Here is a 14,233-nt window from a genome sequence, read left to right as displayed (position 1 = left end):
TTTTCTTAATAGGTTTAACATGTGTAATATTAATCAAATATTTCACCATGAATTGGCCTACTTCATTAGCCTTATGCCTTCGGCAAATTATGTGACAAACTTGAAAGAAAGGGAAAAAAACCAATTGATCACAATTGAAACATCTTCAGAAGATCATTTCTGTCAACCAAAAACAATTTGCATTTTATATTCCATCAAATCTGGATTTCACTATATGAATAAAAAAAAATTTTTTTTTGAGACGCTGCCGGAGAAAAACAAAAACAACAAACTTACATACTACATCATAATGTTGCAGGGATGCAAGGCAATAATCTATTTATCTTTCTTGCATATCCGCAAAAGCTTAAAAATAAAATGAACTCACCGAGTCTCTAGGTACCTTACTTTTTCGTCCTTTTCCGTTTGTTGTGGCAAGTCCTTGGCTGCCGGCATTGCTCCACCCCTTTCCCTTTTGAGGTTGTAGGTTGGGCCTGTAAGTATACTCCATTTCTCTTGATTAACTTGTGTATAAAACCACATTGTAAATATCATTCCATATTATTTTTACAGAGGATATGGGTTCCTCTAATCTCTCTTAATATTTCATTATTTCGTAGAGGTTTTGGATTTCCTCTTTCGTCAAACTTTGTAGACATTTGCTTTGTCCCCTTCTGTGTTTTAAATTTTCTCATAATTCCATTTAAATTTTCAGAGGGCTTTTGTAAATCCTCTCTTAATTCTCTTAAGTTTTCATATTCGTTTTTTTTTTTCAAAAAAACGCTTAATATTGCTCTCGTATTAGTTTCTGTACTATTAAATCATTGGAGGGTACGTGTTCCTCACCTAAATCATCTCTCCTTTCGTTCATATTTTCCGTTTATTATGTTATTGAAGGGTGTGTATTCCTCTTCTTTATTATTTTTCTTCAATTATTTCCTTGTATTTTCTGTATTCCTGGAGGGTGTGTTTTCCTCTCCTTAATTCTTTATTTCTCTTTGTTCTTTGATATCTATGGCCCTTACAGAATAGTAGTTACTCTGGTTTTCCAGCCCTTCGGTACATTCAAAACTGAGTTTGACGGACGCATTCATTGTTATAAATTAGCTGTAGGCTCATAGTTTATCAATATTTTTTTGTTATGTAATTCCTCTCTTACTTCTCTTTTAATGTTTCATTTTATATTTACTGAGGGTATTCTATTCCACTCATTTTTAATTAATGTTCACTTATTTTTAAAGAGGGTATGAAATTCCTCTCATTTCAATTAAATTTTCATTTTATAATTATAGAGGGTATGAAATTCCTCTCCATTTTACTTTTAATTTTCATTTTGTATTTATAGAGGGTATGAAATTCCTCTCATTTTTCATTAATTCAATTTACCACTTTATCCTGAGCGGTGACAGATGAATATGATTTTCGCTTATATTTGCACTGATATTATTCATATCAATCGCTCTTCCTGTAATAGGTAATGTGTTTAATATCATGTAGTCACTCTCTATTTTTATTTAAATTTGATCAACTTAGTTGTATAATCTATTCCTATATATATTTTTCATAATCATAATGTAAATTAGTCAATATCATCGACAATATTTTAACATGAGGAATAATTAGCTCTCCTTTGTCAGTATGGGTATTTACAATTGTTGTAAACGAGAAGAAAAAATATTTATTGTTGATAAATGTTGTTTTTGGTTCAAATCAACCGTGGTCATCCCACAGGAGTTCCGTTAGGCACTCATAGTTTTCCGAAAAGACACAACCTCGTAGTAAATCTATCTCGTTTAAAAGATTGTCGAGTGGTTCGAAGTAATTCCGTTTTGCGAGACTCGCAATAGTTGCTTCCTCTTTGGTATCAACAGTTTCTTGTTGTTTGATTTGGCTTTGGAGTTCTTGAAAAAAGTTCTCGTTATCATAGGTAGTTTCTTGTAGCTGTTGCAATTTCAACCGAGTTTTAGTATTGCAGTTTTCGCTCATAGCTTTCTCCGCATGGGCTTTCTTTAACTGTTTCAGCGTTGAGGTCAATTTGTTCTGCGTTTTCTCCTTAATTGCGCAAAAAATATCACTTGGACCATTAAAACTTGTAACTTTTTCATAGCTACTGAAACATTTTGAATTTTCTTCTAGTTCTTGAACTTTAGTTGACAACGTATCCTTTTCATTGAGTAGCTTTTCCGATTTATCAATAGATTCTGGCAAGTGTTTACTAAGGTCGCTCTTCTGTTGCTCCAACTTGATGATAACAGTTTTCATACGATGGTTTTCTTCTTCCAAATCCAAAATATTTCGCTCAGAATCCATAAACTTCGAAGATAGGTCATTCTTCTCTTGCTCAAGTTTAATAACAACTGTCTTCATACGATGGTTCTCCTTTTCTAGATCCAAAATCTTTCGTTCGAATTCCACAAACTTCAAAGAAATGTCACTTTTCTCTTGCTCTAAATTAATAATAACCGTTTTCATGCGATGGTTCTCCTTTTCCAATTCCAAAGTCTTTTGCTCGCATTCCATAAACTTCGACTCCAACTCGTTCTGCAGTGCTTTCCGTTTCGTTTCCAGGTCCTCGATCTTCTCGTACGCTTCGTCCAGCTCCCGCGTCAACGACAACACCTTGATTTCCTTTTCGCGAGCTTCCCGCTCGGCAGCATCCCGTTCCTGGGCATGCTGATCGTTGACGGCCTTCTCCTCGGCGAGAACTTTGTCGAAGTTCTTCTGCTTCTTTTCCAAGTCTAGCACCTTAGTACGCTGCGTCTCCAGTTCGATGGTGGCATCCTCCAGCTCCGATTGGATATTATTTTTGCTCTTGTCCAGCCGATCGTTGGTGGCTTGCAGTTTGAAGATTTGCCGCTGCAGTACTTTGATGTCCCTGTTCATCTTCTTCTTCGCTTCCTCCAGTTCCTTCGCAATATCAGAATCTTCCACGGAACGCTTCTTCATTTCCTGGATGGTGAAGTTCAGTTCGGCCAACTTCTTCACGTAGTTCTTCTTATTGCTTTCGAGTTGCACCTTCAACTTGCGTACTTCCCTTTCTTTACTTTCCAATTCGGAATTAATTGCCGTTTTGTTCTCAGCAACCGATAAAGCATGCTCTTCCTCTCGCATCTTCAGCATAGTGACTTTCTGGCTTAATGTTTCATTCAATATTTTCTCATTGCTCAGCTTAGCTTCCAAAGCTTTCAACTTGTTGACAAATTTCTTTTCTTTTGCAGCCATATCGTTAGCAGCATCACGCCTATCTTCATAAAGTTCTTTTATGTCACGTTGAAACAGTTTTTCTAATCGAGCTTTTGATTCTTCTGATTCCTCCCATAATTCCTTATATTTCTCTGCTTCCATTGCTGCCTTATTATTTCTAACAGCATCGCTATTGTTGTTATGTTGATTATAACCATTGCTGTTGTAATTGTTGTGGTTGTAATTGTTGTTGTTCTGGTTGTAATTGTTGTTGTGGTTGTAATTGTTGTTGTTGCGGTTGTAATTGTTGTTGTTATTATTGCCTCGTGGCTTATCAACCCGACCCGGTTGTAGTCGCCTATGAATGCCTCTTAATTCCTCATCCTCATACTCTCTCTCTTCCTCATACTCTCTCTCGAGCCTGTCTCGCGACACCCGGAAGAATCTATCCCGTTGGGAATACCTAGGAAATGCCATTTTTTTTTTTTTTTTTTGAGGAAGCTATTGAGAGTGCTACTTCTATAAATGAGTTACCTGTGGTCATAAATTTTGTGACAGTTACATACTCCACGCAAGTGCAAAATCCATAATCAATTACGAGAGAACTGTAGAATAAAACAGAACTATTTTCCCGTCGTGTGTCTTCATGTTTAATTTTTCCTTCAGCAAATTATTCAATTAATATCAATAGATATCAATTATTATCATCAATAAATCAAGCCGTGCCATCAACACTCCTAATATCATGACATGGCCATCCATAAAAGCAATAATCGAAAAGCGCGAAAAATAAAGTTTTACCGACAGGGTTTGGCCGTGTTTGTCGCAGTAACACGATCTTTGCTCTCATCTCCAGCAACCTATGTTTGTTTCTAATCACATCCATGATCATTCCAAATCCGTTAAAATAGTAGGAGAAACCAACCGGGAAATAAATTATTGATAGATTTTTGATAGATTCGTTCCTCTATAACCACATGATTAAATCAGATGATTCTTTAAAATTAATATTTTGTTATAAATTTTGCAATATCTTTTCTACATGCTTTACTAACATGATCTTGAGAAACTAAACTGCCATAAAATGTTCAAGCATTCCAAAGATTGCAATATTCATAGTTCATAATCTTCAATTTGATCAAGAGTTCATGTGAAAAAGCCAACAAATATAATTTTAAAAAAAAAGGATTTATTTACGTGCAATTTTTTGTTACTTGCCTTTCTCAAACTCAAATAAAAAAGATACAATAATAGCATTCTATTAGAATGTTGTAACTTTCATTTTGTGCTAAGAGAACCAAAATCATATACACATACGCACTTAAAATGACTCAATTAAAAAAAATATTGATTCGACTTACCCATTATTCGGCATCATATTGCTGGGTCCGATGAAGATACGTAGTTCCTCTTGTAGGAAATGATCTGGCAGTGATCGATTTGCAAGCGGTTTGCAAATGTGCGACTCAGTAGTATCCAGTGGGTCCAACTTCTTCTCTGTTTTGACTCGATGAGTAACACAACAATTTTCGTTGAAAGGAATCCGAGATCAGCATCACACTCAAACTGTGCACGGTTCAAGAGTTCTACTCAACTGAATGATTCACACTGTTTCGCCTAATAGTTTTTTACGCAACACTTACACGATTTCTTCTGTAGTAACCAGCTGGGTCTAAGATACTTCAATAGGTTTTTATTCTTTTTCACTTTCCCGTCACAAACGGCGTGCCTGCACTTGTTTAGCGCTTTTGCGCTGTCACCAGAATGTATAGCCGTGAGCGGCACGGCACTGGATTTCTTTCACATCTAACTGACTGCTAACACTAATGTCGAAATCATTTCTAAACTTTATTCACGATCAAACACTACTCTAGCACTCTTAAGGCTCAATTCTTAACTCCTATAAACACCAGCTTCTAAACACCAGCTTCTGAACACCAGCAGCCAACGATCAACCACACAGCGACACGGGCGATGACGATCGGCCGGCAAACGGACCCCGCGGACAGTCCAAAACGCGCACCACAACAATACAACCCCGCCCCGGCGTCAATCGCGGGTCTTTTAACTTGCCGTCGCAAGAACTCATTCTCCCGATCTGAAAAGAAATAAGGCTGACACAAATTTCGATTTTCTCGTATGTCACCGCCCCCTCGGAAAATTTTAGTCGAAATTCAACATTTTGAGGGGGAACACCAATAAATTATTCAAGAAATTTTTAATTTTTAAGGTGAAATTAGAGTTGCACAGAAAATTTCTTAACAAATCCGATGAGTTTATAGATTTTGCCGAATTGTTTGGGTATTTCTTCGTCAAATACATTTATTATTTATTGTCCTCCCCCTTAGCGAGCAAACGAGTATTGTGACAAAAGAAGAAAATCAGATTTGTTCCGGCCTAAGAGAAAAGAGAAAAGCCAAACCGGGCGTCGTCCACTCTGGCTTCATTAGTTCGGCCGCGTGACTGAGACCTTGCTGGGGTTCAGTCAGCGCTGCCGGGCGACAAACAAAAATTAAAAGAAAAACATTTCTCCGGCATTGGAGCGAGAACGTTATATCACCAGGTCAACCAGCAACAAGCAGTAAGCATTCTCTCTGCTTGTTTCTTGGTTAACCGGCGTTGGTCTATAAACATGACCGTGAAATCCACATGTGATGTAATCCACTAATTGCGTGGAGCACCATGAGGAAATAAAGGGTCTTTCTTAGATCAATGGTGATCATTGATCTTTAGATTTATTCGATACAGGGAGGGAAATGCTTCCTTCGGTCGGCAGGACCGCTACACATCGACTGCGAAGGTTCGTAAGCAGAACAGATCGGTGAGTCAACCTTTCCTTTTTTTCGAGAAGTGCGGCGTCCGCTGAGGGCGCCGCGGAGGACCTTTTTTTCCAGTCAAAGACTGAGTATGAAGTGCTGAAAAGTCAAAACAAAACCTCTTTTCGGGGATCGGAATTCTTTCCGACAACATCTTGGGGGACCAACGTCTTGGCCCCGTGAAAATGCGTGCGTGAGCCGTCTTCGCCACCACTGCAGGAGAGCTTCGTCACCAGGAGCGCAGACGAATACGTTGCCGAGCTTCCAATGAAAGTGACGTCACGAACATAGAGCACTGAGCACAGATAGGAGATAGGGAGTGGCTAAGGGAACGCACACATGCTAGGAGGTAGAAGGGAGTAGAACGAACACAATACATATACGAAAATCGAATTCGATTATATGAGCCAATAAACATGTATCCTAGGAAATAAGTCGCTATATGTACTCGCAAAAGTCAATATATTCCGTAGTCGTCCCATTAGTACCGTGAATAAATGTGATTATGAGTTTTCCTTCCTAGCAATTTGATTGTTTAAATGTATTGAACATCACTGCGCGTTTCTCTGTAGTTTCGTGTCCCGTCCTCCATGTCGAGTTTGATTGGGTTATTTTATGAGTGTCTTCCAGGTCAGTGAGGGATCTGGTGGCGAGAGGAGAGTTCGCCAATGATGAGAACTTCCCTTTAGTGAGATCGTAGGGGTTCAGGTGAGATCTCTCACCGTCGTCTCTGAGTGTCGTCGTGATTGTGCTGTTATGTTGTGGTAATAGGGATTTCCCGTTTGGCCGTTTTAGATCGTAGCCAGCTGGATCGATCCATAAATCCTTTCCGGGAAATTAAATGGACTCGCCCTTTGGGAGTCTCATCCGGGCCATTTAAAATTGGGCTCGTGGTCTCCTTTCGAGGAGTGGCGCATAAGCCACGTGTTTTATGCTGGATCGCCCAGCAGCGGCTACAAATTGGCGCCCAACTAAAGGTTTTCGTAATATTTGAGTAAGTTATTGAGTTTCTGATGTAAAATTATGTGAATTTATGAATTTTGTGGTATTTATGGATAGTTTTAGGTTCATGATTTGATAGTTTTCGAATGATTTAGTGTTTCTTTCGATATTTTGAGTCTGTGGAAAGTTGAGTGTTAAAGTAATTTTTTGTGATTATTGAGAATTTAGAAGATATTGAGTTTTGGGAAATATTGAATTTGTGTAGTGTGACATTATATTTTGTTGTAAATCTATTACGTTGAAAATTATCGTTGAATTTAAGCTTCTTTTCTTATATATTCCTTTTTTTGTATTTATAATATATTTTGTAAAATGGCTCTTAGACTCCCTTATGCGGACCATTTGATAAATGAGGAAGTGGATTATGAGTTAACGATTCGGGGAAAAGGTGAAGAGACTAATAATGATGTTGAGGCGAAATATCGGATGTTGAGGTATTTGTTTAAGGAGGATGAAAAGGAAGGAAGGGTATATGAGTCGCCGTTTACTATTGACCAAGAGTACGATATAATTTGCTCTAGGGTTGGAGAGTTGAGGAATAAGTTGGCAAATGGTTTGGATGACAGAACGTTTTCTCGGTTGAAGCATTATTATGGCATAGTCTATAGAATAATGACTAAGGATGCTGATTCTGAGCGGATGCGGAAAGAGTTACTGCAGGATATTCGGGTGGAGTTAAACAAATTCGAAGGAAGAATGGAACAAGAGAAGCGACCAGACCCTTTCAACTTCGAAGGGGATAGAAAGTCCAGTAGGAATGGGGCAAAACCAAAGGGACAGGTTGAGCCAAATTTGAATCAGGATTCGAGGACAGAGGCACCAGTAGAAGCTAACGGACGACAGGTACAGCCTAGCGAGAGGGAGAGAGTTTTAGAAGCGCAGGTCAAGGAGTTACAACGGAAAGTGGAGATGCTTTTGAGTCAATCTGAGGGGGCCAAAGGTGGAAACGGAGATAGTGGTTCGGAGAATGGTAACTTGGCAGGCAGGCAAGGAAGTAGCGAACGATATGCGGGATCTGAAAGCAAGGGTAAATACCCGAATCGACATGGAAAAACTGAGGCGACAACAAGGCAGTCTTCAAGCAGTCATAGCTCGAGGCAAAAGGACCTAGATAGGAACGTCGCTCTCGGAAATGAAGTGAATGACAGGGACAGACAGGAGCTTGAAAGGTGCGGTTACTATCAACAGGATGACAGGAATCCGTGAATGACAGATGATCGGGTTATGAGAGGAAGAATTGTGGGGAGAATTCACGTTTCATACACATCTATTGACGAGAGCCGGGGTGTACTCTGGTGTGTCAATACAGTGAAGATTCGCTCGTTGGGTCACGACTGCGCCCCGATTAGCGAATCGTGTTCGTTCGTTGGGGCAACTGACAACTGATCAAAATGCTGTAAACACACGCAAGTGACGAAAATTATGTCACGAAACACTCACATACTTGCATAAACGTTCTGTATATAGGAGCTGCGATGCGACGGCGGTCAGACGTCAAACTCTTTTTGACATCGATTTTGACATTGACAGTGCTTTTTAGTTGGGTTTTGCCCCAACCAGTGAACATTCAACTATCGAGACAACCCATCTAACGAGCCGCCAACGAACGAATCGGGACTGTACATGTTGTGTGTAGATGATTGTGGTTGTATTGCGTTTTATCATACACAGAGGCGCAAATCCAAGTAACAGGCTTGGAGGGTTTCTGTGAGATGAAACAGTTGCGGAGAATTCAGATGCGGAGCGTAGTACCAGCGATGAGGATTGGTGTGCTTCGAGTCTGGATGATCCTGTTTATTGATGTTATGTGCGGTTGTATCGGAGAGAGGCAGTTAATCGACAGCAAGGTTCGATGTTTGTTTCTCTCCATGTGTACCTGTTATATGTAAGTTTACGTTCATTGAGATGTTCGAGAAACGATCTCAATGGTGTGTTGTTATGGTTGGCTTCTGCTGAGACTGTGAGGCGTCTGCAGTAATGCCGTTTTAAGATTTGTTATGATTTGAGAATTTGTTGGTGTCTGTACTCACACTTGCTCAGAGAACGTTGAATGGCTCGTAGAAATCTTCTTTGGGATGAACCTGTATTTTGTAATTGTTTTGTAAATATTTTGTGTATGATGTATACATTTATAATTTTTGCAATATTTTTGAATTTAATATATGTTGAATAGGTTAGGAACCCGGATGAACACTAAAAAAACTGGAAATTAATCGAATTTATAGGGATTAAGTAAAAAAAAACAAAAAGAAAATGAATTTGTATATTGCAATCACATTGAAAAATTTACCACTACGAAAATTTGGTTTAAGTCCTTAAACCAAATTTTCGTAAAATAGCCGTGGTGCAATGTAGCGGTCAGGAGATTTTGTATATATTTTGTAAATAAGTTTGTAAATATTTAAAATAAGATAGATTGTAAGAGAATACAATCTGTCTCAGATAATTCAAATTTGTAAATATCCCTTAGCTTAGGCAAACGAAAAGCATTCATTAACAAACGCTTCCCGAGGTCGAGGCCATTTGTTTTCTGGATAAGATGGGAAAGGGAAAGCAGCACGACTATCGGTCAAGTTATCCGCATAGTGGTGTAGTCACGATGTAACACGAAGGGTTTCGGGAAATGACGTACTTCCGGGTACGTCCAAGATCATTCACTTTCCCTTATCTGAGGCTACAAAGACTCGATCATTTCGTCCGTGATCGTCCAAAGAATTGGAAGTGTCCGCGTTTGTTTCGTAGATTTTTGTGAGCCAAAGTAGGTGTTAAAGTGATGTTTGATATAGTTAAATTGTCTAACTTGTGTTTCGTTCTTAGTAGGCAAGAACTGTGCGTTAAGAACTGTGTGCGATTGAGAAGTAGTAGAAAGATCAAGCCAAGGTGAGAAATTGTGCTCTAAGCGTGCTCTTGTGCCAGTGCTTAAGTTTCGTATCCCGCCAGTTTCTCTTCAATCCGCAGTTCGCCGCGCCCAAGCGCGACCGCTTCCTCCCCAACGGACGAGAAGTACCCGGCAACCGCCAAACAGCCGGAAGCGGACGGATCCGTTACCATATCGGTCCGAGAAGGCCCGGGGACCTTCAAGTGGACGAGGTCCACGAGCTGGTTCGCCAACAAACCAGCCGGGCAGCATCAATTGCCGCAAACCGCCATTGCATAGGGCACGCCAACTGCCATTGCGATCACGCGGTGACGAGCCGATCAACCATCAATCAGCCAAGCCGCCGGTGAGTCAACGACCCGGCCTGCAGGTCATCGACTGCGAAGGTTCGTTAGCAGAACAGATCGGTGAGTCAACCTTTCCTTTTTTTCGAGAAGTGCGGCGTCCGCTGAGGGCGCCGCGGAGGACCTTTTTTGCCAGTCAAAGACTGAGTATGAAGTGCTGAAAAGCCAAAACAAAACCTCTTTTCGGGGATCGGAATTCTTTCCGACAACATCTTGGGGGACCAACGTCTTGGCCCCGTCAAAATGCGTGCGTGAGCCGTCTTCGCCACCACTGCAGGAAAGCTTCGTCACCAGGAGCGCAGACGAATACGTTGCCGAGCTTCCAATGAAAGTGACGTCACGAACATAGAGCACTGAGCACAGATAGGAGATAGGGAGTAACTAAGGGAACGCACACATGCTAGGAGGTAGAAGGGAGTAGAACGAACACAATACATATAAGAAAATCGAATTCGATTATATGAGCCAATAAACATGTATCCTAGGAAATAAGTCGCTATATGTACTCGCAAAAGTCAATATATTCCGTAGTCGTCCCATTAGTACCGTGAATAAATGTGATTATGAGTTTTCCTTCCTAGCAATTTGATTGTTTAAATGTGTTGAACATCACTGCGCGTTTCTCTGTAGTTTCGTGTCCCGTCCTCCATGTCGAGTTTGATTGGGTTATTTTATGAGTGTCTTCCAGCTCAGTGAGGGATCTGGTGGCGAGAGGAGAGTTCGCCAATGATGAGAACTTCTCTTTAGTGAGATCGTAGGGGTTCACGTGAGATCTCTCACCGTCGTCTCTGAGTGTCGTCGTGATTGTGCTGTTATGTTGTGGTAATAGGGATTTCCCGTTTGGCCGTTTTAGATCGTAGCCAGCTGGATCGATCCATAAATCCTTTCCAGGAAATTAAATGGACTCGCCCTTTGGGAGTCTCATCCGGGCAATTTAAAATTGGGCTCGTGGTCTCCTTTCGAGGAGTGGCGCATAAGCCACGTGTTTTATGCTGGATCGCCCAGCAGCGGCTACATTATGTCGAATTGATTTTTTTTTGCTAAAATTTTAATAGAATTATTCTAAAAAACGTAAACTTCTGTTGTAAAATTTCTCTTTGATTTCTAGTTGAAGCACTCGTTGTGAGAGGAGTTGCGGTTATTAACAGTTATTAAAGGGTTTCTTGGTAGAATTTGAAGCCTTCGGAAGCCTTCGGAATCCTAAGACTGAGGACATTCTTGCTTAAATCTTCACTGAATTTACAAGGGTGCGATGTGCCAGAAGCTATTATCATAAATTTCTGTTGGAATTATATTTTTATGTATCTTTTGCGCAATCTTCAGATAATTTGCCAAACATTTTTATGAAGTGCTTCCTTTTTATAAATATCTCATTAGAATTAAAATTTATCAATGAATTTCACTAGTATTACTCTATTTCCCTACTAACAAAAGTATCTGCATAACAACTTATTAAGCAAACGCTTTTGGAAGAAAGCTTTCTTAAGTCTTTATACAGCCGAAATATTAGTTGGGTTGTATCTTCAAAAAATAAGTTTCTGTAGAAAGTAATCCTAGAAATTCTCAAAATGTTTCTGAAAATTTTGATTCAATTCTCTCGAACGATTTTTGGTATTTACTACAGATTTTATTTCAGGATTTGTACCTTAACGTTGGTTATAAATTGTTTCAAAAAAAAAATCACCAAGAATGCTCCTTTTTCGGAATAGTTTTAAGGAAAACCTTTTCTCGTAAAATAGCAGACACACTGATTGCTAAACAATCAAAGAACTATCGACTCAAAACTTTTTATTCCAATTAAAAAAAAATAGCCTGTAGACAACATTTTTCAGTTCTTCTTTGATGTATAAGTTGTCATCTAAAGTCACAGATTAATAATAGTCAAAAATTAAATCATTAAAAATGCTCTTCATCTGGAGTGCAACAAAAGTTTGGTTTTTTATGAGCTTCAGTCATCAAAATCATGGTTTTGTACTGGCGCGGATTTAATGACCTCGGCGCGGATTTAAATGGCTTGGCGCGGATTTTGCGGTTTCCAAATCGACACTTTTGTAACAGCCCTGCTATTGGCAAAATGTAGTGCAATCCCACAAGTCCGACACGGTGCCCTGTGTAGCAGATTCCCGGTGGCCAATGTCCCCGGAGCCACTATTTCAACATATCAACACATTCTTGACGAAATTATCTATCAAATAAGACTTTGGTCATTTGAATTGATGAAAAAATCATCATTCTATGAGAGGTTGAATTTCTGAGTCATAATGACCCCAATGCATTATTCGTAACTTTTTTTTTGCAATTTCTCATCGTAATAGGCTGTTTTACCTGACGCAAATCTGACAGGAAAAGGCCTACTTTCCCACACCAAATAAACAGTGCTGTAATGGTTCATTACAGCACTGATTTGCGTGGCGTAATGAACCATTACAGCACTGTTTTCAGTTTTGATCAACTTCTTGATGCTTTCTGGATGCAGTTTTGAAAAATTGTGACAACTGCACAGTATAACCTGCTATGATCAGATTTTCTTAAATATGGCAATGAGCATCAGTGCTTGATGGAAAAGTTTTGTTAAAAACTAGCCTCAAGCGTTAATTTATGAAATTGCAAAAAACGTTGTACGCAACTCGGTGCAGAACTCGATTTTTACAGCACTCGTCGTAATTATCCAACTCGGCAAGCCTCGTTGGATAAATGTACGACTCGTGCTGTAAAAAGCTTCATTCTGCACCTTGTTGCGTAAACTACTATTATGGCGCCATTTTGGTTTCACCTTAGGATTTTTTTTAAATGTCTGCAAAATATTAAAAGTCAAGCAGTTTCATTACGATAAGCTAACTAACAAAAGAGATATTAATGCTTGAAATCACGTTTTGGGTCATAATGACCCTAATGCATGACGAAGGTTAACAAATTGACCTTCATCCTGGCCCTTTCAGATGAGAGTCACCCAGCAGTGAGTGACATAGCTCTGCATCGGAACGACTGTTAACAAGCGTTCGGCTGTTCAGGAGATTTGCAAAGAAAGAGCGTGACGGTGGCTGCCACCGTATCAATGCCTTCGTCTCGAATGTTTTCGTTAGCAACATAGAGACCAAGGTGTTTAGATAAAGCCTGTATCCGCAATAATCGGGACACAGAAGTACGGCTGTAGCTCTGTAATGAATCGGTAAAATTGGCCAAATAATTGACTAAGAACTCTTTGGTGTATGTTTATTATTTGTGCCAAATTTCATAAACATCGATGCATAACTTTTAACTGTGGATGAAAAACAAACAGACGTGGTTTTAAGTATTTTGTATAGTCTTGACCAATTTTCATTCGCATAATAGATGGTTCTTTTACGCTACAGTTCAAAGTTCTGTGATGATAATTATGAAATTTTGTTAGTAGTGTAACGAAACGGTCTCGGTATGAAATAAGAAGCACTTTGAACTGACGTTTTTTAACTGATTTATTAACAGATTGGAGTGTACAATTAAGCGGTGACCGATCTATTCACGGTTCAAACCAACACTGAAAATGACAAACAATGATCGCTTGACAATATCCCAAGCTCTCAGGTGAACCGTTACAGCTCCCCTCCCTAGAACATTCATTATTTGTCCAACAAGTAATGATAGTTCGTGTAGCAGGTACGCTAGGTAATCCTCAGCTCCCCAAACAACGGTTTCTTTGAAGTTTTGTTGTTTCTCGCTAAATCCTCTTCGATCAAGAAGTCGTAAAACGTTTCAATTCTGTTGGCATGGCGCAGGTCCTCTCGGATGGGTTTTGGAAAGTGTTCGGTTAACAGAGATAGGATTTCACGTTCCGTAGGCGGCAACGTCATGTATCTTGCTTTACTTAGCATCCTCGCAAAATACGTGCTCATTTTGGAAGTTTTACCCTTTTGCTCAGGGTCTCCAGTTAGCCTAGTGGTTAAGGCTATGGATCGCCAATCCGGAGACGGCGGGTTCGATTCCCGTTCCGGTCGGGAAAATTTTCTCGACTCCCTGGGCATAGTGTATCATTGTGCTTGCCTCACAAGGTA

At 39.7% G+C, this 14,233-nt stretch overlaps 1 protein-coding gene across 1 annotated transcript; it reads right to left on the bottom strand.

Moving 5' to 3' along the window:
- Positions 1 to 770: 770 nt before the first annotated feature.
- On the bottom strand, positions 771 to 3,644 carry LOC109621774 (myosin heavy chain, non-muscle-like). The gene has a single exon (XM_020075893.3). It carries the CDS (start codon positions 3,637 to 3,639, stop codon positions 1,690 to 1,692), a length of 1,950 nt encoding a protein of 649 aa, XP_019931452.1. The 5' UTR covers positions 3,640 to 3,644; the 3' UTR covers positions 771 to 1,689.
- Positions 3,645 to 14,233: the final 10,589 nt, after the last annotated feature.

Source organism: Aedes albopictus, chromosome 2 (genome assembly GCF_035046485.1).
Source record: "Aedes albopictus strain Foshan chromosome 2, AalbF5, whole genome shotgun sequence".
NCBI classification, from domain to species: domain Eukaryota; kingdom Metazoa; phylum Arthropoda; class Insecta; order Diptera; family Culicidae; genus Aedes; species Aedes albopictus.
This window is presented reverse-complemented; position numbering and strand designations above follow the sequence as displayed.